This window comes from Rutilus rutilus (assembly GCF_951802725.1).
Source record: "Rutilus rutilus genome assembly, chromosome: 17".
NCBI classification, from domain to species: domain Eukaryota; kingdom Metazoa; phylum Chordata; class Actinopteri; order Cypriniformes; family Leuciscidae; genus Rutilus; species Rutilus rutilus.
Window position 1 is genome coordinate 31936660 of NC_140230.1, and position 25260 is coordinate 31961919.

The 25260-nt window shown below is 36.1% G+C and overlaps 1 protein-coding gene across 2 annotated transcripts; it reads left to right on the forward strand.

Moving 5' to 3' along the window:
• The first annotated feature begins 2319 nt into the window (after window positions 1–2319).
• On the forward strand, window positions 2320–20860 carry paqr6 (progestin and adipoQ receptor family member VI). 2 transcript variants are annotated; one of them, XM_084385788.1, is made up of 8 exons: window positions 2320–2655; window positions 12020–12264; window positions 13046–13173; window positions 14631–14836; window positions 17286–17412; window positions 18262–18358; window positions 18485–18629; window positions 18745–20860. In XM_084385788.1, the coding sequence occupies exons 2-8, from the start codon at window positions 12214–12216 to the stop codon at window positions 19002–19004; spliced, it is 1014 nt and encodes a 337-aa protein (XP_084241914.1). In that variant the 5' UTR covers window positions 2320–2655; window positions 12020–12213; the 3' UTR covers window positions 19005–20860. The 2 variants fall into 2 exon arrangements, with proteins under 2 accessions (XP_084241914.1, XP_084241915.1); XM_084385789.1 differs by having other exon boundaries at window positions 2374–2655; window positions 14609–14836; window positions 18745–20858.
• The last annotated feature ends 4400 nt before the right edge of the window (window positions 20861–25260 follow it).

Genomic DNA, 25260 nt, shown 5'->3' on the forward strand with positions numbered 1-25260 from the left:
TAATGGGATGCTGTACAATAAATTTAAGGGATTTCTATATGCATGGCAAGCAGCAAACATGCTAACCTGTTCCTTCTCTTTCCAGTATCTATTTGGTCTAAGTAGGTCTCCGTTCGATTATTTCCAGCGTCTCATGCCCTCATGCACTGGGCCCTCTGCCGAGGACTCATTGTGGCATTATGGCCAGTTCTCTGGCAAAACACCAAGTGCCACACTGTCACAGAATGGCCGGGCTCTGCCCCACTTAATAGGGAAGAATTATTTGCAGTCCAGTCCAATGACCAAATGTACCCTGGGGTTTCAGTGGAATGGAGGATAGGGAAATGATACCACAGCTGAAAACTAAACAGTGCTGTTCAAATCATCAGTGTTCAATGTTTTAATATTGACAAGTGCTGTTAGACCACTGAGGCAGACCAGCCTAAAAATGTACATTTTACATCCTGTACATCCTACAAGAAATGGAGCGGTGCGTAATGGAGAGCAGCATTAAAAAAATATCAAATATTGGGGGGACAATATGGCCATTTCAAATTATTTGGGGGGGACCTGTGCCCCTCAATGTCTATGGTGGTTACGGCCCTGCTATATATTAGGCGAAAATCTGTATGTGACAAAAGAAGTATGTCCGAAATTTACGCGACGCTTTTAGTTTTTACAGTGAAAGTGCGTGCGTGGTTTAACGACCCACTTATGGAATGCCAGACCTGACTTAATAATAAATAAATAAATATACAAAGTAATGAAAATAAATATATGAAGAAATGTAAAAAAAAAAAAAAAAGTATTTGTACTTTTATTTCCTTATTTATGTATAATTGTGTTTTTTCCACATTCTTTTTCATTTATTTATGCATTTATTTATTTCCACTTTTATTCATTTTCACATTTATTTATGTATATATGTGTTTGTCTACATTTATTTATGTCTACATTTATTTCCACATTTATTTATTTCTACATTTATTTATTTCTACATTTCTTCCTCTGCATGCTAATGAGGGGGGCGTGTTTTACCTCAGACATAGCAATCGAGTTCAGAGTGGCAGTGCTGAAGCTTTGAGGCCACAGTGACACCTTGTGGTGTGACCAAACGATACGCAAGAGGTTTGTGGACGTGCCTACAGATCACACAGGGAATGAATGACTTAGAGATGGGCAATATCTCTTTGTTCCGGACATGGCCGTAAAACATCAGCCGCGGTCGGGATATCTAAAATGTCTTCTAAAAGGCACCATCGAGCGCAATATAACAGGCAATATGTTAATATAATAATTCCTTAATTCCGTGTTTTTTCTTAATTAAAAATAAATATTAATAAAATTATTATATTATATTTTTATTATAGGCCTATCCGTTTCTGATAATTCCAGGTTGCTATAGTCACTCAGGTCGTGGTCATGAGAAATAGATGTCGTTCCCTCAACATATAAAGTCGTGGCCACGAGAAAAATATCGTTCAACATAGGATCTCATAAGGATGCCGTTACCTCGACAAAATTATTTCGTGGCCATGGCTTATCATCACATTCCCATTAATTATCTCGTGGCTATGACAAAACTAAGTGAACCGAACATGAATCACGATGATTAAACTCACTCATTAAGACAGTGCTTGCCGCCACCTACTGGCTGTTTTAGTTTAATATTTAAACATATAATTTCATTGTTTCCATCGTTTCATATTTCTATATTTAAAATGTTATATTTAAAACAATAATATAACATTATTTATGCAATTAATTGCGGTGTAAATGCAATGTTCAAGACATGGTAACGGCCTTGCTATGTATGCGATTTCAGATGCAGCCAATCGTTCTTATAAATCTTCACCAGTAGGTGGCGATACATTACAGTTTTTAAAAATCTTTTTAGCAAGTCATTTAATCGTTGACTCAACTGATTCGTTTTCACTTTCTCATTTAAAAACACAGAACGAAACATCACTAATTATATACTTAATACTTTATCAATGTCTAACTGAAAATATGATCATGTTAAATGCCTGTTAAGAGTTGTTGTTTCCCAAATAAATAAATAAACGGGCTTTTAATAACGGAAGAATGTCACCTAATGAGAGAGATACCCAAATAAAATTGTTTTAATGGAATTATTATTATTATTTAAATATTTTCATTATATAATATAATATAGAAATATATGATACCGTTGCATAAAATCAATTAAGCACTCAAGGCCATATTGCAAGATTGTGAATGGAGCCTCGAAGTGTCATATGAATGCATTTCCCCTCTTTTTTGTAGGATCATTTTTTACTTTTACTTGTCTTTCTTAGAAACAGAGCGAGGACGCTAAAAGTAGTTGAACGGGTTTCGTGTTTTGTTCTCGCTGGTCTCCTGATCTCGAACACTGGGCTGCTTTCATGTCTCCATCCAATGAGAGAATGCTCGTGCACGGAGGGTGGGATTTCTACTGTTGTTTGTGTTCCTTTGCCTAGGAATGTGAAGGACACACAAAGCCTGAATGATTCTCGGGGATGTCCACTAACGTTAGAATCTAGTTCAGCCATGGATGTGTAGTTATTTCGCGCTTCTTTTTCCCATTAACTGTAACTTTTTCGGATCCCAAACTGGCGACCTCACATCTCCAACTGGCACGCGCAAATGATCTCATAGACCAGATCAAGCTCAAAGGTTTGGACTTTACATTTTCTCTTGCACATTGAGCGTTATGTTGGTATTTTAATGCATAATGTCAGATTTGTTGCAACAACAACAACAAAATAGTTCTTCGAAAGATATATTTAAAGCAATGTAAAGAAAATGCTTTGTCAACATGTCATGTTCGAACTTACAGTGGCAGCGGCCAGTAAAATCTCACACAAACACTCCACACATGTAATTCTTGCGAAGTTGGTGAGGAAAAAGTAGAAGTGTAATGTTGCTCAACAGCGAAGTGGAGGACTGAAGTTTGAATGTTCAAGTTGAAGTTTTGAAGAGTAGATCATCAAAAAGTTACAGTAAAAGTTTGGGCTTCTAAAGTTGAGGAAATGAGTTTGGCATTTTGTGAATTCTGGAAGTGTTGAGTTGACAATGATCACCTCCCCATGGGTGAGAGAGAGAGTATATATATATAGCGTGGATATAATGGGAGAGCATGGTTGCTTTTGCAGAACTGCCTGTCTTTTCCTCGAACACATATGGAACATTGTCTATCCATTACATTAGTCCACGTGAACAGGCTTCTGTAAGTAATAAACCCTCATTACTGTAGTACTGACAGCATCAGTCTGTCTAGGTCTCTTTTCATGCTGGACGCCCTCCTGAGTTCCATGTTTCCACCAGAAGATATGAAGAAAGTTACATGTATGTGCTTCTGTTGTACCTTTATACAATTGTGGATTCTAAATATAGTTTGCCAACTTTCTAAAACGTTATTGATCCCCTTGTGAGGGACCCCTTTCCTAAAATATAAGTGCATCTATAGATTCTCATGTATGCAGTTCCATTTATACTATAGTAAATAGAAAGCTTAAGCATGATATTATAAAGACTAAATTAAATAACTGACAAATAGTAATTGTACTAAAGACAAATCTAAAGAGCATCTGTTTTGTTAATGCATGTTCTAGATCTCATTGTGAATGATTCATCCATCTGTTTGTTTAATTTTTCATCTGCAAGCTTGAATTTTTGAGCGACCCACCCACATCTGTCACACTTGTAAGTCACATTACAGAAGTAATGATCTGTTGCAACATCCATTTCATCGCTACTTGGAAAAGAAGATGACGTTTTTTTTTCTACTCACTATCCGTTAAATGTATGAAGCATTTCAATAAATACTGCTCCAAAGCTGTTTTACAAAGAATATTACCTTAAAACTCATGTCAACTCCAAAAAGAAATTCAGGTGCAAATTAGCCTATACATAAGAAAAAGGAGATACTTAAAAAATGATATGCAGATTTGGTTTAAATTCAATGATAAAACATTTTTGGTATAAACTATGGCTATCATCAATATAATAATCCCAATTAATCTTATGATTTCTGACCAAAAACAGATTTTTCTGTCTAAAATAAGTTAAAATTATTGCATATTCAAGCATATAATATCTTAACACGTTAACTCTGACATCTCTAAACACTACATTTTGTAAAATCTTTTTTGTGGTGACTGTTTCGAGTATGCAAAACCAAAAAGCAACGTATTACTAACCACCTAGACACCTAGAATGGCAGCATGTGAAAACCACTCAGAACACCATAGAAATGGCACAGCAACCACAACACCCTGCATCTTTCGCACAGGCATGCACCACTTATACACCGATGCCTATATGCTGTTGATCCTCCACGTGCTGCCAAAACAGCGCTGACCTGCCCTGGCATGGACTCTACAAGTGCCCTGAATGTGTCCTGTGGTGTCTGTCTGGCACCAAGATGTCAGCAAGTCCTGTAGGTTACGAGGTGGAGCCGCCATGGATTGAACTTGTTGATCCAGTACATCCCGCAGACTGAGATCTGGGGAATTTGGAAGCCAGGGCAACACCTTGAACTATTCGTCATGTTCCTCAAACCGTTTTCTGAACAATGTGAGCAGTGTGGCAATGTGATTATCCTGCTGAAAGAGGCACTTCCTCCAGGGAACACCATTGGCATGAAGGACCAGGTCTGCAACAATGTTTAGGTTGGTGGCACGTGTCATATTTACGTTCACATGAATGGTCAAACCCGGTTTCCCAGCAGAACACTGACCAGAGCATCACACTCCCTCCACTGGCTTGTCGTCATCCCACAGTGCATCTCTTCCCCAGGATCACGGTGCACATGTAGGCCTACGTGGCCGTCCACGTGATGTAAAAGAAAACAGGACTCATCGGACCAGGTGACCTTCCACTTCCAAAGGCTTCTGTGCCCATTGTAGGCGTTTTCAGTGGTGGACAGGGGTCATCATAGACACTCTGATTGGTCAGCGGCTACACAGCCCCATACACAGCAGAGTGTGATGCACTGTGTGTTGTGACACATTCCTCACATAACCATTATTAAAATTGTGTGGACTTGTGCCACAGTAAACCTTCCGTTGGCTCGGACCAGAAGGGTTAGCCTTCGTCTTGGGCGCCCAACACCCTGTCGCCGGTTTGTGGTTTGTCCCTCCTCAGACCACTGTTGGTAAATTCACCACTGCTGACCGGGATCAACCCTCTAAAAAACACTGGGTTTTCAACCCAAGGGATTGGTAAATATTGGACAGAACACATGTTGGGTTAATTTTACCCAGCAAATTGGGTTGTTTATTTAACCCAGCATAATGGGTTGATTTAACCCAGCATACTTGATTCATTTTTTATATTCATTTTGATTTTTTTTTTTTACTTCATACATGAATTAATGTATACGGATTAACTTAAATCCTCTAAACTTAAAAAAAAAACACTCAACACAACCAATACTTGCATGATAATTCCTTTATTTTCAATCATATTTTATAGTATAGTATATTTTATATAATTTTTAATACATATTGACAACATTTAAGCTCAAATATTATATTATACAAATATTATCAGTAAAAATGTAACATTTATGAGTAATTCAACTGTAATCGACCAGTCTCTGTTGTCCCGTTTCAGCGGGGGAACTTCTAACTTCAGACCGCCGCCCTGCGTTCCACTCGTAGCCGAAATATGCGCCGACTGGCTCCATAACCTGGCCATAAACAAACAGTGTACAGTTCTGAGAACATAATTTAACATCATACATATTTATATTCTGTATATTTAATGCAAGGCATCAAGCATTTCCATCACGCGAAAAGACCGACGCGAGTCACGCAACACTAGGTGACTCACATAGCGCCCCTTTGCATTAAATGAAACAATATACAGCACAATAAGGAATTTATAAATCAAATAAAATGTACACAAACCTGTATTTTACCTAAGACGTGCACCATTTTGACGGAGCTGCACTGCTCTCACTTGAAGAGGTCGCAAAAAGCCCGCACTAAATAACTCAATCCCTGGGTTGTTATGCTTACCCAAGATCTGAGTAACACAAGAAAACTACCCAAACACCGGGTTGTTACGTCTGACCCAGGAGCTGGGTAACACAAAAACTACTCAAATACTGAAAAAATAACCCAAGAAAATGACCTAAAAGGCTCAACCCAGGATTTGGGTAGAAAAAATAACCCAAGATTTTTTAGGGTGAACCCGCAAGCCTTTCCGTTTTAGAGAGTCTCTGACCCAGTCGCCTTGCCATAACAATTTGGCCCTTGACAAAATCGCTCAGATCTGCCAATTTCTCCTGGATCCAACACGTTGATTACGAGAACTGATTGTTTGCTTACCATCTATTCTACCCAGACATTAATATGTGGCGTTGCTCAGAGATGATCAACGATATTCGCTTCACCTGTGACTGGTCAGAATGTTTTTACTCATCAGTGTAAATTTGCTTCATAAAAATTCTTGTTTTACCCACATGATAGTAACAGGGTCTTTAATTCCTTTTTGGTGGTTGTTTGACTGTTCACTTCCAAAAAAAATTGAAGTTTCTTGTCATTTTAAAGTTTGGTTCTTATAAGTGTTCCCAAATTATACTGAATATTACATGTGTTCTATATTCTGCTTCTTGTTGGGAACCCTATGACCTATGAAAAGCTCACTTTTATGTTCCTTCTCTTCTCACTGTTCCTGCGCATTCAGGATGATTTAGCCTACACGAACTGCATAGTCAGCATTTTTCAGGTCGGCAGGAACTTTTTTCAGTTTCATTCTCTCCAAAGTCTGAAATATAGAAGCAAAGCACGTGATGTTGTTTAAGCCGTTGTCAATTAAGTGCACATTCTTGTGGCTTTCATGTTTTCAAAGTAATTCTATGGGATCTTTTCGTTATAGTCTGCCAGGTAAAAATCTTATGTATGATCACTTACAAAATGGGTTTGGGGTTTGTTCAAATCCTTACTTTTAAATATGAGCAATGGTAAACAGCAATAATAATTTGTTAAATCTACTGAAATCTAGAGATGTAATGTATGTCAGGTGCAGTTTGGGTCCTGTGCGCTGCTTGGTATCATTAAAAGCTTTCGTTTCCAGGAAAAACCCTTGGGCAAAATTTAAATGTACCTTCCAAAACAGGTTTTGGGTGTGCTAACAGAAATGTTTACTAGGAAGATATTTTGCCTAATTAAAATTTGCAACAGCTTTTAAAACCTAATTGAAAAGTTGTTAAAACTTGGTGGAAAATTCCAGTTCTCCCAGTGTAGGCATTTGCATGATTATTAGTCTTGTGTGTGGAGGTGCTAGCCAGACAACTGAACTTCATCCCATGATCATGTATTAACATGACAAAGGAATGCTCAGAGGCTGAGATAGTGTCCGTACGGTTACTGCAGTTACACGTGAGCCGAACAGAACACGCACATACAGGCTGCATAGGCGCTCTTTTGTCAACACACAGTGATAAAGACGTCCATTGAGGCAGATCTTGTGACACAATCACGAGCCAGAGAAAGAATGTCAGAATTACTGTAGAGGGTGAGATGTGGAGCGAGAAAAACACAAGGACCCAGAAATCAAGGTCTTGAAACATTTGTCTTTGTCTGATATGTTCTGGATTGGGTTATGCAGTAGTTCGTGAGCCAATGTCAAATAAAAATTGACCCTATATCCTGTTCTTTTTATGAACAATTCATCAGTGCATGTTATTCCAAAAGGAAAAAGTGTTTGTAAAAATGCATACACTGCCTCTGATTGATGATTTTGCTTATTGGCTGACGCCTTCTTGGTCCCACCCCAAAAATACACTTTTGTAAGTATTTAATACACCATTACAGTTCATTTCTGGCTAAAATATTACAAAACTTTTGTTTGTGAAATGTTCTTTTAAAAAAAAAAATTATTACAATGTTTTAGTGAAAAACACTACTGTTCAAAAGTTAGAGAAATTAGAGAGAAATTAATACTTTTGATTCAGAAAAAATAGTTCAATAGTGACAGTAAAGACACAAAAGATTTCTAATAAATGCTGTTCTTTTCTATTTTTCTATTTATCAAATAATCCTAAAAGAATGTATCACGGTTTCTGCAAAAATATGAAGCGACACAATTGCTTTTCAGCACTGATGTTTCTTGAGCAGCAAATCATCATATTAGAATGATTTCTGAAGGATCATGTGACACTTAAGACTGAAGAGTCATGATGCTGAAAATTCAGCTTTAATCACAGGAATAAATTACATTTTAAAATATACTAAAAGTTTACACAATATCACTGTTTTTACTCTATTTTGATCAAATAAACGCAGCCTTTTTAAGCATAATAGTCTATTTTAAAAAAACAAATCTACCCGACCTCAATTTTTATGCATATTAGTGCATATGATTGGAAATGACTAAATATCATTCTTCCTTGTGTTCATTTAGTGAAGAATTTGTAAAACATGTCTTGAGTATTATGGGTCCCACTTTCCACCCACTACCCAGGCGAGTACAATGACATCCATTCACCTCTAGGTGTCGCTATATTATGCTAATTTATGCATTCGCTAAAACTTCTGGAACCATAAGGCCTTGAATAAAATACTTTATTTTTCCTTACACCACTGAGCCCTCTTCCAACCATCTGGCTTCATTCATGTACGTAATGTTGCTTTTCACAATCCAATCAGTTCCTGATGGATAAAACACCCATTCTTTGAATATCCCATTTTTATCAGAAATACGTCAATATGAATTGCGACAATTCGGTTCTCTCTTTCATTGGTCACAGTTGGTGGACACACACACACACACACATCAGATTCAGCTGAGCTCATCTGCTCTTCTTGTTTAGACTCAAAATGGTGTGTCATGGGATTAAGTTAGTCAGTGCAATCTAAACATCTCCACCTATCAACAAGACATGTTGTACGCAAAAAAACGAACAAACATCCAGTTAAAACTGACCAGTGGCAACTGGGATGAGAAATGTTTGCGAACTGTTTGTTTCTGAATAACACCTTTCCCAGAGGGCATTATTGGGGAGAACTTCATATCCAGATGAATTGTGTTTATGTTTGACTTCCATAGAAACAGCTGATGTATGAGACATTCCACAATCCGTTAATCCATAAGATCAACACTGGCCCATGGAATAATGACAGCATATTCCATGAATGGATGTCCAGCCCCGCATGATCTGACCGGGAGGAATTTAGCTGTTGTATCAGTTTATGCAAATCCGTTTGACTGACAGTTTCTGTAATCTGCTTTCAAAGCAGTAGTTTATCTAAAAATGAAGATTGTCATTGTTCAATCTCCCGCATGACACTCTAAACCCATATGACAATCTTTTTTTATCTGTAAAGTGCAAAAGGAAATGTTTAGACAAATGTTCATGCTGCTCTCTTCCATACTGTGAAAGTATACTGGACCGGTGTTGGTATTGTTAACTAAAACTATTACAAATCATTTTTGTTGATCGAAAATTAAATATAAATATAAGATGAAAAATAAAAAATAAAAAATCATGAGAAATGAAAAATGTTTAACTTGACTAAAACTGAAATAAAAATAAATTTAATTAAATAGAAATATATATGTGTATATAAATGACAAAAGCATAAAAAAGTACTCAAACTTAAATTTAAAGAAATAAATTAATCAAAATATTAATAATTAAATATTAAATAATAAGTATTAATAAATACTAAACTAGTATATAAAATATGTTAAAATGACAAAATGCTGATTTTATTACAATAATATTTGATTATACTATTTTGTGCTTTTTAATGGTCCAGTGTCATTGGATTTGTTTTGTAATTATTAGGCCACTTAAACGGTATCAATATTAGTTTGACTGATTTCGAGTCATTGAAATTGAAATTGTTCGCTTCAATACTAATGGATAGTCTCATTTTTCATTTGTTGTGGATAGTGACATTTTTATGGATTTTTCATTTATTAAAAGATTGTGGTGAACAGTATAGGCAAATTTTATTATTGATATTTGTGTATATGAATTTGTATATGTGACATGTGGTGGTTCTCTAATGAAACAATATCACCCCTTTAAGCCGTTCAAAGCAAATAACCTTATATAAATACTGAGAAATAATTGAATCATAAATAGCTGGGGAAAAAATGTGCCATGTCACCCAACCTTAATAACAATCCATTTAATCAAATCCACAGAGTATCTTCAAGCAGCTAGAAAGAGGCATGCCTCTTATTATGTAGAGGCATTGCTCAAGCATTTCCATCTGCTTTGTTTAGGCTGCCGTTTGTCCGTGTGCAGAAAGCGTGCTCATTTTCATACGGCTCCACGTGTCAACAGGAAACTCTGTGACCCTCACAAAGCACATTCTGTTCTAGTTTGCAAGATTGGCCCCTATGCAAAGCAAAACACGGACCCCTTTAGAAAGGCAGGTACTTGGAGCTAAAGAGAACTTCAGCTTCCAAGAAGATGGTTTTATTGCTCAAAAGTTGTGCAAAAATGTTTTCATGGAACAGTATCATGCAATGTCACCAGTGTGCCAAGTTATGTTCCCAGCTATTGGTTGAAATACTCAAACTGGAGGCCCATACTGGGGTGTGTGAAGACAAGATATCTGGGATTGATTTGAGTGTTGAAGCTTTAAAGCACACTAAATTTCTCTAAAGCATTTCTCTAAATTCACTCTGTAATCGTATAAAATAGAAATGCAGATATGGAACTGTATGCAGCGAAAAGCATTTTAAAGTCAACATGAAATCAAAATTTACAACTTGTTTTATTTATGGAATGTTGCAGCATTTATTAATAATGATTTAGGCTATACGTGCACATCATTTAAAAAAAAAAAATGTATGTGCCCTCGTAATCTGTAATCAAAATATAATAATTCCTTGTGTCTCAGAACACTGACTGTTTAAGAACTGTTGAGCTTCTAACAGCAGCTGCAGTGATGTGAAGACTTTACCAACTGGTGATTGGCTCTTTTATTTAGAAGGCGGGACTTATTCCGCCATATTGCCTGTTGTACTTTCTCCCGTTCATAGTAATATGAGTGCACCGTCTTTCTGTAAAGTCTTTGGATACAGCATTTCAGCAGTGTACTATAGTTATATCAGAGAATGTCTAATAAGGGGAGAAGTTGGTCTCTGGTCGTAATCAGTCCTTCACTTACCAATCAGCGTTCATTAGCAGAATGCTAGCGTGTTATGGGCAACAACAACTCAACCTGTAAGAAATCGAAAGGACATAAGTATTCGTTCATTCAATCAAATCTGAGATTTCTCAACGGCAATCGGGTGAAAGAGACAAATTTAGCCGTCTAGCTCCATAGACTCCCATTCATTTTGCACTCATGGGCGATCGCCCCCAGTGGAACTCTGGTGGAACTACAACCAAAATTCGGTACAATAGGACTTAATAGGGAGTGGCCAGGCTCTCCGTAGACGGGCTCTGGTTATGTACTGCAAATGATTTAGGTCGTTCTGGGTATTCTTTGCATACAGAAAGTTCATACTCACATATGCATTTGTTCATAAAGTTTGGGGTTGGGAAGATTTTTTTTAAACTGAATAATATTACTGCATAATATTTTTGTGGAAACCATTTTTTTTTTTTTTTTTTCATTCGTAACTTGTTTTCACTGTCACTTTCGATCAATTCATTGCATTTTTTTTTTTTCAATAAAAGGATTAATTCTTAAAACTAAACGTTTGAACAGTAGTGTACTTTCTACTGCACAATACTTTTAAAATAGTACAGATAGTATACCACTCATTACATGAATCTGTGAATCTTTACCTATGTAAAAACATTTTTTTAAACAGTTTTTAATGATAATAATAATTATATATATATATATTTTTTTTTTCATTCTTCCTTATGTTTTGCATATTGTTCATATTAATATGTTTCACGACATTGTGCGTTTAGTACCACTTGATTCCCAATGTAAAATCTGGGTCCTGAAACAAATCCATTAATTCAAAGCTTATTAAGTGAATTTTCAGCAGTGATCCAACTTACTTTTCAATGCATATGCGTGAAATAATGGGTTTGTCTCTCTCTCTGCAGTGTTTCCTGCGTGGCGGGGGGCTGGTGAGGGTCATGGTTGGGGCTGGACTCAGTGTGTGAGGTGGGAGGCTGTGGAAGGGGGCCCGTCCCGGGGCCTGGAGTGTCCGCTGTGGTGTGTCCTGTGTCGAGGAGGACGGGAGAGACTGAAGCAGGCCTGTCAGAGAGGGAGGGGAGCACTACGCCTGCCCGCAGACATGCTGACCCTCAGACTTCCACAGCTCTTTGACATCCACCAGGTGCCAAAGGTGAGGACAGGACTATCTGTTTGACGTACAAAGAACAGAACTACAATAATAAACTGTTTCAAACGCTCCCTTTAAGGGAAATCCCTGGGAAATCCTGCATGTACTTAAAAGTTACAAGCCGAATAAGTGGGACCAAGTGGTGCAAGCCACCATTTTCAGTTCTGCTTTAATCTTTCTTAAAGAAATTGAGTCCAGCGCAGCACTGTTTCTGTAAGATTACATCAGATGAATGACTTGCATTCAGAATTTTAAAGTGGCCCTATTATGCATTTTACCTTTCATGTATAGTGTTTTATAACACTGCACTCAAACACTGTAGTTGTAGCTGAGACTGGAAGGTAATCCTGAAATCCTCAGGACGAGGAATTGATATGGTAAAACCGATAACCGTTGTTACTGTTTGTATCACTGTGTATCAATTGCTGTGGAAGTCTCCAGAGCTGAAGTTCAGATATGGTAAAAGGTGTTTTGTTTCACAAAACACGCTGTAATCAGTAGACCAATCACAACAGACTGGGCCATCTGACCAATCAGAGCAGAGTAGGCTCTCCTAAAGGAGGGGTTTAGAGAAACCGAACCCAATCTATTGTAGGAGACTAAAATAGCATAATAAGGGCACTTTAAAGCAGTAGTTCACCTAAAAAGTCATCCCCCTAATGTCATTCCAAACCTGTATGACTTTCTTCTATGGAACACAAAAGATGATGTTTAGAAAAACACCTTTTTTCATGATTCTTTAGTTGTTTGCGTGTATTTTACTCGTCCGTGTGCATCTTTGCAGGTGTTTAGAGAGGACGGCATCATGTCTGGGTACCGCCATCCCAGAAGCTCAGCCCTCGACTGCATTCTCAGCAGTTTTCAAATGACCAATGAGACGGTCAATATCTGGACCCACTTCCTGCCGACCTGGTAAAGAGCCCAGTTAAACATATAATCTCCTTTCAGTGCCAGAGCTAGTAGTTTGTCAGCTTTGAAGCTTTGTTTCAGCTGCTACATTATGCAATTATGATTTAGCTTATAAGCAGACACTTTTATGCAATATCAGATTTTACAGGGACTAAACGCATTGCTTGAAAAGGATTATGTATTTGTAAGAGTGGGCAGTATGACCTAAATCTTGTTTCAAGTCATTTAATATATGGTACTGTATATATCTGATTAGTGTTATTAGAGCAGGCTATATTGTTATATTGTTATTATTATATTTATGATTAGCTATGTATTTATGTAGTTATATTTCCAGTCATCCGTGTCACATGATCCTTCAGAAATCATTATAATATGCTGATTTGCTGCTCAAGAAACATTTCTTATTATTATCAACGTTGAAAACAGTTGTTCATGCTTAATATTCTTGTGGAAACCTTGATCATTTTTTATAGTAAATAAAAAAAAATTTTTTTTTTAATTTAAATTTTAAAATAAAATAAAAATTATTATTAAAAATGTACGAAAAATTTACAAAAGCATATCGTGTAGTTGTTTTATTTGTCATAATGCAATAAAACATGACAAATTGTGCAAACATAATTTTTGGTCTTGCTGTCATACAAAGAAATTAAGACTCTTTTTTTATATATATAAATTTTTTTAAATGTTTTTTTTTTTTTTTTTTACTTGTTGGGTCATAAAAAAAAAAGTGCCCTCTGGACATCACTTTTGGATACTACTACCTGTATATAAATAGAAAGACAGTTCAGAATCTGAACTCTTTTTGGATGAGCCATATTCAAAGTCGTGACCTGATGACTGATAAACTGTGATGCGCTCTATCGTCATATCACCCAGCTGAACGTTAAAGACCTAATAGTACAGGAAAAGGTCTAACGGGGTCATGACATTATTTTTAATATATTCCTTGAGGTTCACTGATAATGTTAATAATTTCAAATTTCAAAGCGATGCAGCCTGTTGTGACTGTGAGATCCAATACAGCTGACTAATTCATCTGTCAACCAAAGTTTCTTTGCGAACTCTTTATGACACTATGCATCGTTTGCAAAACAATCTGCAGTAAAATTCTCTGAACAAACATATAATCCACCGACGCAATCCATTACAGCGTCACTGAATATAAAAGTGTCAGCCTTTAAGCGACCCAACACCAGTGGGCGGGGCCTGTGGTGCAATGATGTAAAACATCTTATGCAAATGCATTTGCCTGTGTGACGTCACAAGTCACCCAATATCCAAACAAGCTGTTTTTGGAGCTTGATTAAGTAAGGCCCTGTTTACACCTGGTATTAAGGTGCATTTTGGTCAAATTTGATTCACATGTCATGACCCCTTTAATAACCAGCTTATCTGCTCTACTTTCCTCACAAAACATAAATGCCCCGTGTAGGACCTGTGCTGTGCTATTATAGGTACTTCCTGTGGCGGTTCAGCATGCTGTGCTTTACGCTGGACTTCCTGACGGAGAGCTACTCCTGGCCGATGCTCGTCTACATGCTTCTGATCTGCCTGTACCCCTTCACCTCCAGCTGCGCTCACACCTTCAGCACCATGTCCACCAAGGCTCGTCACGTCTGCTACTTCTTCGACTACGGAGCGCTCAGCCTGTACAGTCTCGGTACGCTCCAGTTCTCCTATGTTTTGTAAGCTGTTAGAAAATCTGGCCCTTTAGGTACTGTTCACCCTATTGGCTGGTAGATAGACACATTATCATCATAACATAGTGGCCTTTCCTGCCAACTATTTTCTGTTTAAACATCACTGGTGAGCAAATAAGACTGCATTTAGTCTTGCATAGTCAGACTTTTGACTAACAAGCTAACCTATGGTACTTTTTTTTTTTTTTTTTACATTCTTAACAAAAATGGTAAAAGAGACTTTTCTAATTTTATTACAAAAAAAGTGGCCTACAAATAAAACACTTGAAAACCTGTCAAACTTATCAAATTCACAAATTAGCTCTTAATCAAAAGCACTCATCATATCGACCGGGTAACTGGTGAACACAACTTGGTTGCGGTTTGAAAATAGGTAGTGCAATGGTATTGCTTTTAATACATTCATGAGAAAGTTTAGGGTCCAATTCTCACTATTAACTAGTTGCTTATTAGCATGTAAATTATTAGGATATTGGCTGTTTATTAGTACTTATTAAGCACATATTAATGCCTTATTCTGCATGACCATATTCTACATCCCTTAAACTTAACAACCACCTTACAAACTATTAATAAGCTGTAATTAGGAGTTTATTGAAGCAAAAGTCATAGTCAATAGTTAGTTAATAGTGAGCATTGTTCCCTAATCTAAAGTGTGACAATATATATATTTAGTTTTAATTTATTTTTAGTCATTCTAATACTTTAAACTTAGTAATTTTAACTTATTTATTTCAGTTAGTTGTCAAGGCAATGTTTATTAAATTATTGTTTAGGTTTTGTAACTTTTTATATGTAATATTTTATTTCAGCTTTATTTCAATGACCAATTTTTTTTTTTATAATAGTTTTAGTTAACAATAACAGCACTGCATTCCTGTACCTCAAACAATGCGTATACAGAGCATAGTGCTAGCAACATCAAGGTCATTGAGGTTTTTTTCCAGAGAATGCATGAACTGATAAAATGCATATCTTAAATGCAAAGTGAGTTGCTGATAAATGCATAAATGTAAATGCATGACATTGCGAGATAAATGTGCCAGACATTCTGTCAGCCGTCCTTGACAGAATATAGAAATCCCTATACCTGGCCAGTAAAAAGAAACACAATTCTGATGTAAAGCTGATGACAGAATTTCACGAAAGCCAGCTGTAGGAAGGAATTGGAGGGTTGATGTGAGGTTATGGAGAGCATGAGCTTTGGAGGAAATGAGCCGTCTAATACACTGCTGGCATTTTATTGTATGACTTCAAAGGAAAGAAAGCAAATGCTCTGGCTCCAGAGAAAACCTTTAAAGTCTGCATTGATAAAGAGAGAAGGCTGAGAAACTACACATATCGTTCGAGGCACTTCAGAAGCGTGAAGAGCTAGTGCGAAATAAAAGTGCAATTTTAATAGGCTCGGAACACTTCGCCTTACATAGAGCGAGTGATTTATAAATGCACCTTTTAAAATGATTCTTTCAAGCAGAAATCTATATTACACTATGTTTAAAAAAACATATTTCCGCAGTATTTCCATTCATTTGACTTCGGCCACAATAATCTGTACTGAATGATGGTATGGTCAGCTGTTCAATATCCTGCGTGTAGATCAGTGAGTCTTTATTGTAAAGTCCCATAGTCTAATAAAAATATTATTCTTTCATTTGTGGAATGTGGAGTGAAACCCTCTGGTCATGTTTTCCAGTTGCGGCAATGAAAGAGCTCTTTTACCGCCTTTGAGAAAAGCAGAGTTGCTGTATATGTTCAGCAGCAGAGATCTGGCATAACAGCCAAGCATTACAAAAGACACGAATCCAATAAAACATGCTATTTAATACTGTAACGATTCGTTTTGTGCAGTATATGCCATGCAGTTTTTCTTAAAACGGTGCGTGAAACATTACGCAGTATGCAACCGTACATTTTTTAAACTGTAGGATGCTACGTTGTTGTCACATGACCTCATCACAGTGCTTTCTTGGAAATAACGGTTCATTTTAGGCAATTTATCCAGGTAAATATGGGAAAAATTCACATACTACACGTAGTATGCATACTACATACTTCAGAAATAATTGAAGTACTATGCTATTTCAAACATATTCGTACATGCACAAAAAAATCACAAGGCCACTTTTGTTTGATATTTTGTTAAATAACACTATAACATTGACTCTTTTTTTTTTACTCCAAATACAGTAATGTATACTGTATTTGGAGACAAAAAAAAAAGTTTCTTTATTTAAATCTCGATCTGTTAACAAATCTTATTTATACAAGATTCATAGTTAACTAACCAAGAGTTGAAAACTATATCCAAATGAAAGCATGCATTTATCTTCTAATTAATGTCTTTTTGTTCAATAGAAATACTGTGTCCTACATGTGTCTGTGTTTTAAGTATGCTATGCTCTTTTACAGGTTGCGCCATCACATACGCCTCTTACGTGATGCCCGACTCCTGGGTCAACAGTTGGCTTCACCAGCATTTTGTGACCATTGCCGTCTGCAACTCGCTCTTTTGCACCAGCATGTCCTGCTACTCCAGGTGAGAGTGGTTTTGAGGGTAACTAAGACTCATTTACTAAGTCTGCGATTACAGGGGCTAATTCAGATATCATTGTAGCCAGACTCAGAATAATAGGGAGTTTATTATGTAACTTAAGTCCTTCTCACACACAGACCTTTGTTTGTTCTGACCTTGTTTTTGGTTGCACAAAAGGTTTCAGTCATTTTAATAAATTATTTACAGAAGAACTTAACTGCTTGTTGAATTAATTAGTTTCGCTTAGTTAAGCACCACTACCTCTCATATATAATATTCAACTTTGGCACATAACTTGTCCCGCTCTGATACCTCAAATCGTGCAGGTTTTTGAGAAGAGGTGTGCGATTTATTTTTCTAAGTGAGCGAATGTATGATTTATGTTTGGAGGATGATGAAATGGAGCTATATTTACAGAAAATAATTTATATTTATTTATTTAAAACTAAAAAGCATTTAACTATGAATCTACAAGAAACACAGTAGTGTGCAGTATGATCAAATACAATTTTGAAGGTTAATAAAATTTTGTTCAAATTCAAAATTCAAAGGATGAAACAATTTGATCGCATGTCACTTTTCTTTGATATTTTGTTAAATATCTAGAGAGAGGTTGGGCTTGTTTTGGATTGTCTCATTAATCAACCATCAGCAACACCCTAGCAACCATATAAAAACGCCCTGACAACCGCACACAATAACCATGCATTGTGGTGGAAACTTTTGCATGATCAAGCACCACTCACATGCTCTTCATAAAATAAAACTAAAAAGCATGTAACTATGAACATATATTATCTATAATAAGCACATTTTAAGTGAGGGCGCATTTTCCTCTGTCTTTTGTAACAGGTTTGTAGAGTTGCAGTACCCACACATAAGTAAAATCTTGAGAACGGCCGCATTTGTTGTCCCCTTCCTCTTTGATAGTATTCCACTGTTTTACAGAGTAAGTATGGTCTCACTTGATTGCTCGTGTAAATCAGACACTTGCTTAAGCAACGTAACGTAACACCAGACATGGATGCTCTTTTTATGGACGGCGATGTGTGTCTCTCTCCATGTGTGTGTATAGCTGCTGTCGTGCTGTTGGGGGAGCTGTAGTCCCAGTGAAGCTCTGGCCAGCCACTCTTACCATCTGTTCTTTGCGTTTCTCACATGCTTCCTGTTTGCATCTCACCTGCCCGAGAGACTGGCCCCTGGACGCTTCGACTACATCGGTACCTCATTTTTAGCGATTTTACAGTCGTCTTTGTTTGGTTTTTAATGGTTATAGAGGTTCACACCAGTGTCACACGGTTCTTTTGACTAGTTTTTCTCTCACTCTCCTCCAAGGTCACAGCCACCAGCTCTTTCACATATGTGCGGTCGTGGGCACCCATTTCCAGATGGAGGCAGTGTTGACGGACATGTCGTCTCGCAAAGAGTGGCTGACGTCCCACTCCGCTTTACCTTCCTTCCTAGGTACCTTGGGGGCTCTCGCACTGGGTGTCCTGCTCAACCTGGGCATCATCGGCATCTTTAGCGTGGGTTTACCGCGAACACCTCACCAAAGCACTTCGGCCTCTTGTGGTGCCCACCCTCATCAGGAGTAACAAGCTTTCTTGACCACTCCACACCTCACTGTGCACCTTTCTGGACGATGTTACTCTAGATTTTCACTAGCGCACTTTCACTGATATAAAAGCCTCTAGCATTGATACTTTTGTACTAAAAAAGCTAAGCGTTTATTCTATTCGAGATCATATATTCCAGTTTCCTTTTATACTCACGGTTTATTATTTCAGCTGAAAACCCTAATGATAATCGCAACCTTTCATGGTGTTATTTAACCGTTGTGCCTTTGATTTTTATTCTTGAAAGGTTGAGGGTTGAATGACGCTAAAGTTATATTTTAACATGTAGTTTAAGGGTTTTTATAAACATTTGCATCATTACATAATAATGTTATCATAGCTTTAACTGGAAAATGATAGTAGCATTAATCAGGGATTTTATATTTGCATTAATATCATCATGAATAACATCATTAATCCAATTTTATGATGTGTGTGCATATCAAAATATACAATGGTCAAAAATTTAAAATTACTGGCGTGTCGGTGAAATTTTGCCCCTTTAAATACTTGTGTTTGTAATATCCCTTATTATCAATGGTGAATTATTTGGATTTACTGGAATGCCTTAGAATACTCTCACAGGTACAGTAACATTAATTAATTGAGTGATATTTCTAAAAACACAATATTTCCATTTTTACACTTTCATATCTTGAATGATAATGTTCTGTTTAGCTCATCTAAGCATCATTCTCCTACTAAACTGCATCTCATGGGAATATGGGAATATGGGGCTGCACTGGAGTCCGTCACTGTCACTGTTTCGATGTTTCTTCAACTTTGAGTTATGTGTCCTTCTCTGCATCAGGTCACATTTCTGTGGTATTGTTTTGTTCATTGCAGGTTTATGGCATAACAATACAGAGTGTTTTATAATGAACCACAAGGCTTTTGGTTTTATATTTAATTGCATTTTGTCAGTGCACTTTTTATATTCCGGTGCAATGTAGTGCGTAACTCAAAATAGTTTCTTTGCTCATGCATCACTAGTTACGTTTTCTTCTTAAACCAGAAATCAAAGCTAATCATTGTGTTTGCCTAAGCTGTTAACCTCCATCTGTCATTTTGTCCTTTTGTAGAATACTGCGCTTGTTTTGTCTGACCGAACAGTGCAGGACAGGTACGAACTGTAGGCTTGTAATTTAGTGCAATTAATGCTGCATAAAGGCAATAGTTTACCGGAACCTTTTCTAAAAAAGCTCTTAAGGTCGGTCACATGGTGGTAATGATGTTTAATGGTCGTTTATGAAAGGGATCTTGGTTTAAAAAGGAAAAGTAGGTGTTTCAGTGGTTAGTGGCGGAAAGGTTCTGCATTTCTCCAAATGCCTATTTGTAGTTCGACAGCAGAAATTCTCGCTCACTGTGTGTGTGTTTTTCAGCTCCAGCCCTGACGGAGTCTGTTCTTCTGCTAGAAGAGGTTTAGATGTGAATGTGACTGGTGACAGTAGTATTTTGTGCACTAGAGTTAAATGAAACGTAAAAGGTTTTGGCATCCCAATCCCTGTGTGTTTGATGGCCTAAATGAATGTATTGCAGTTTTTGAAACTGTGTTTTTAAAGACCCATTTAATGTTACAATGTAGCATTTAAAATTGCCAAGGAAATTAAAATTAGAAATAGTAATTTAAAAAAAAATTGTTTTATGTTCCAGAAATGTTGTTCTGTTTATTATTATTATTTTTTACTATAATGCTTCCCTTTAAATCTGAGAATTAAAATATGCGATCATTATTGCAATGCCTTTTATTTCCCATTGTCATTTTTGAAATATTTTTGTAACAAATGTGAAAAATATGAAAGTGCTTAGAATTAAACTGACCCATTGTTCACTACAGTGTTTGTCCAGTGATATCATTGAATACAGAGTGATTACGCAAATAGCATTATTGGCTTACCACAAAACTGTAGGAGCCAATTATATTCTTGTAATTCTGTTGTGTAACAGATATTTTTAATAGAGTGTTTGTTTGCAGTATAATGAGGACGTGTGAATCATTAGTAATTCACTTTAGAGATTTAAGTACAGGTATCTCTGCCTTCCAATACTCTATAAAAAGTACAATATTAAGTTTTTTTTTTTTTTTTTTTTTTACATTTTTGTGTACTTACATAGTTAGTTTGTATTACCTAATATTAATAATTTAACTATTATGTAATTAAATAAATTATTAAATAAAACTAAAATATTTCTAGCTTAGAATTTTCACTTGTCACACAGCAAGACTTTTAAAGTGAACTGCAAATAAAGTATTTATTTATTTATGCATTCATACATACATGCATAAAATGGTCTGTCACTCTGAATACAATACTCCATAAGTTTATTGCAGGTAGTTCCAGTCAGTTTAATCACCACCATTCTATATTAATGCGCTACTTTCATTGAAGCGCTGCGCACGGAGACAAACATTCAGGGGTGCGTTTCCTATGGAAGTAAAATAATGTCAAATGTTTTTGAAATAAAAAAGCCTGTTGAATTGCACCACTTGAAAAAAAATAGGCATTGCATTACCCATGCTTGCATTTAATGCATTGTATTTTTAGGGCTTGCATTTTTATGGGCTGAAATTCAACATGGTTGAATATTTAAGCTGTGAATATTTCAATTAAAAACATTTCAAACACATTTTCATTATTAAAAATTCAATAATCCATATTCACCTTTCATATTTCACTTCCAAAATATTCAAACTGTTTAAAAATACAACCTATGATATTCAACAGGCAATTTTCGGTCCATTTTATTTCGCTTTGCAAATTCGCTTCCACAAATTCAGTGGTTCAAATTCGACAGTAAATTCAACAATGACATCGAGGAACTGCAGGAAAAGCAGTAGATTGACGAGCATACTCTCCATACTATGGAATTCCAAAGCTGCCAATATTAAAAATAAATAAATATACAAATAAATGTAAAAAAGAAAAAACAAATAAATATATAAATAAATATACATAGAAAAGCAAAAAAAAAACGAAAATAAATAATTATTTATACATTTATTTCCTTATTTATGTATATATAAATTTCTTTCCATATTTATTTATTCTTTTATTTATTTATACATTTATTCATTTATACATTTATTTATTTTTACATTTATTTATTTATACATTTATGTATTTCTACATTTATTTATTTCTTCATTTATTTCTTCCTACATTTCTTCCTGTGTAGGTTAATGAGGAGGGCGTGGTTTACCTCAGACATAGCAATCGAGCTCAGAGTAAGCGAAGGCTAAGGGTTGAGGCCACAGTGACACCCTGTGGCGAAATACAATAAGTATAGCTGACTGACGTTGATACTGCGAGGTATATGGTCAAAATCCTGTATCTCGTTATTATTTTCAGAATAGTAAAGTCTTTGTAACCAACCATAGTGATCAAATATCGAAGCCCAGGACATTTTACAAATCCAGACCAAACGATGTTCTACGGCCATGTCCGGAATAAAGAGTAGCCTATCCATGTCACACAGTAAGATTTAGGATTTTGACCATATACCTCGCAGTATCAACGTCAGTGAGCTATACTTATTGTATTTCGCCACAGGGTGTCACTGTGGCCTCAACCCTTCGCCTTCGCTTACTCTGAGCTCGATTGCTATGTCTGAGGTAAACCACGCCCTCCTCATTAACCTACGCAGGAAGAAATAAATGAAGAAATAAATAAATGTAGAAATACATAAATGTATAAATAAATAAATGTAAAAATAAATAAATGTATAAATAAATAAAAGAATAAATAAATAAATATGGAAAAAATTTATTTATACATAAATAAGGAAATAAATGTATAAATATTTTTTTTTTCGTTTTTTTGCTTTTCTATGTATATTTATTTATATATTTATTTATTTGTTTTTTCTTTTTTACATTTATTTGTATATTTATTTATGTATTTATTTATTGGCAGCTTTGGAATTCCATACCCATCTGCTGTTAGTCGATCCCACCAGCAGGGGGTGCAAAAGCGCGTTCACAATGCCTATTTTTTTCAAGTGGTGTAATTCAACAGGCTTTTTTATTTCAAAAACATTTGACATTATTTTACTTCCATAGTTTCCCAAAAGCATCGTTAGCCAACTATGTTCGCAAGTTATCAGCATAGTTCAACGAGTGTGTCCCGAAACAATCGTTCCAAAGAACAGCATCGCAAACTTGTGTGGTTGGAACGACAGCTCTCGACCTGTGGTTAGAAGCATAGTTTCTAGTTTGGACTTAATAAATCATTATCTTAAGTCAAATAAGCAAGCTGACAACAATCTATATTTTATTTAGAATACATACAAATGTAATTTACGTATTTTAGCTTGTCAAGAGATTTAAAGCGTCGTTTTTGAATATTGCGCATGTGCGAACGTGACGTAAGAACTAGCGTATAAATCTGGAAATAAAGCAAAATATCGGAGAAAAATTTGAAATAGTTTTCAGATGCCATGTCTGTAATTTATAGCAAACCATGTAGCATTAATTCGATCTCAAACAGATTCATTAAAATAAGTTATTACTCCATCACCTGCGTGACATAAACGACCAATTTGCAACAATATGGTTTCGGGAAACAGTCTGACTAGCTAGTTGATTTCTTCAATGGTGCATCGCAGTAGTTCAGCAGCGAGTTACGTCGTGTTTCGGGAAACGCATCCCAGGACAGGAGCACAGAAACTTATCAACGCATAATAAAATAGCTTCGCCACAGAAACCCTAAACTAAATGTCTCAGTAAGGAGGATGTAAATTGCTGTTTTTGAAGTAATTAAACTCGACAGCTCCATTGTTGATAGACAGAAAACCTGCACAGATGGAGGTAATAAACACGCAGTTCTCTCTCTCTCTCTCTCTCTCTCTCTCTCTCTCTCTCTCTCTCTCTCTCTCTAATTAATTCAAATGCTGCTATTACTAATTTAAAGAAATATAATCTTACCACACTACTACTAGATCTTTTTTTTTTGTCTTTTTTTTTTTTTTTTTTGTCTACTGAAATTCCTTGGAAAGAAATTTTTGCAGTGTTTCGTCGGCAGAACAATCCAAAAACATTAAATAACAGTACAACCCAGTGAAGAAATGTAAGTCTATCCCTCACAGACTCGCTTTGATTCCGGTTAAAAATCTAAATGTCGCTGATGTGAATAAGGTCTATTAGGCTGATGAGAAAAGTCAAATTCAAATTATAGAATAGATATAGGCCTTTAGTTCCTGTCCTGGATGCTGATTGGTCAAATGAGTGTTTCGGGTAAACAAAATCTATTGTATGACTAGAAGGCTTATATCTTTTTTCTTTTTCTTTTTTTTTTATGATTGAATAGGTGTTTCTGTTTGAAGCTTGACAACTGTTACTCTCCTCATGTGTAAAAATCTGTATGAACATTTCTCTTTTGTTTCTGAAAATAACGTTAGATATGAGGGGGAGTAAATAGTGACAGAATTTTAATTTTGGTTGAACTGTCCCTTTAATTGTGCATCACAAGTCATTTTAGTGTCTGAGGCAGGAATACACAGACTGCCTGGAAAAGGGGTGAAATGGAATAGTGGTCCAGACACAAATGACCCGTGAGAATTGAGTTTAGGCACCGCAGAGGCAGCGATACCATTACCCAGAATGCATTACAGTTCTCTAGAGTCTCTGAGCTGAGGCAAAATAAATGTGTGGAAGCGATAGTAGGCCTATGTTGCCCCCCTTAATACAGATGTACTGTGATAAGTGTTTGGCTTTCTTACAAAATCACCCAGATATGTTCAGCACAGCGTTCGTGAATAGCTGATTTGTTGTCAAATGTTTACAGATGCTACATTTTAATTGCACGAAACCATTGCCTCTTTCAGGCTATGGTACAGTATGTTCATGGATGTATCTGTGTTGTAATCTGTATTAGTACTGAGGTTTCAACTTCACCTCCATCTGTCACCTTCTTCCAGCATCTCTTCTGTCCATCTGTTGGTTTCTGTAAAGATCCTCTTTATATCTCATCACCTCTGCCATGTTATTTGCACTCTCAGTTATGTCAGAAAAATCAGACCTTTTATATAAAGGATTAATGTTACAAATTTGGGTAACACTTTTACAACAAGGTGTCATTTGTTAACATAAGTTAATGCATTAGCTAGCTAACATGAACTAACAGTGAGCAATAGATTTTTTAAAGCATTTATTAGTAAACATTAGTAAAACGTTAGTAAAAATTGAATTGTTCATGTTAGTTCACAGTGCATTAACAAATGTTCTCGAATACAACTT

Coding starts and splice junctions, on each gene's coding strand:
- paqr6 (XM_084385788.1), top strand. CDS start 12,214: ATGCTGACCCTCAGACTTCCACAGCTCTTTGACATCCACCAGGTGCCA. Junction 12,265..13,045: donor ACATCCACCAGGTGCCAAAG/GTGAGGACAGGA, acceptor GCATCTTTGCAG/GTGTTTAGAGAGGACGGCAT. Junction 14,837..17,285: donor GCTCAGCCTGTACAGTCTCG/GTACGCTCCAGT, acceptor GCTCTTTTACAG/GTTGCGCCATCACATACGCC.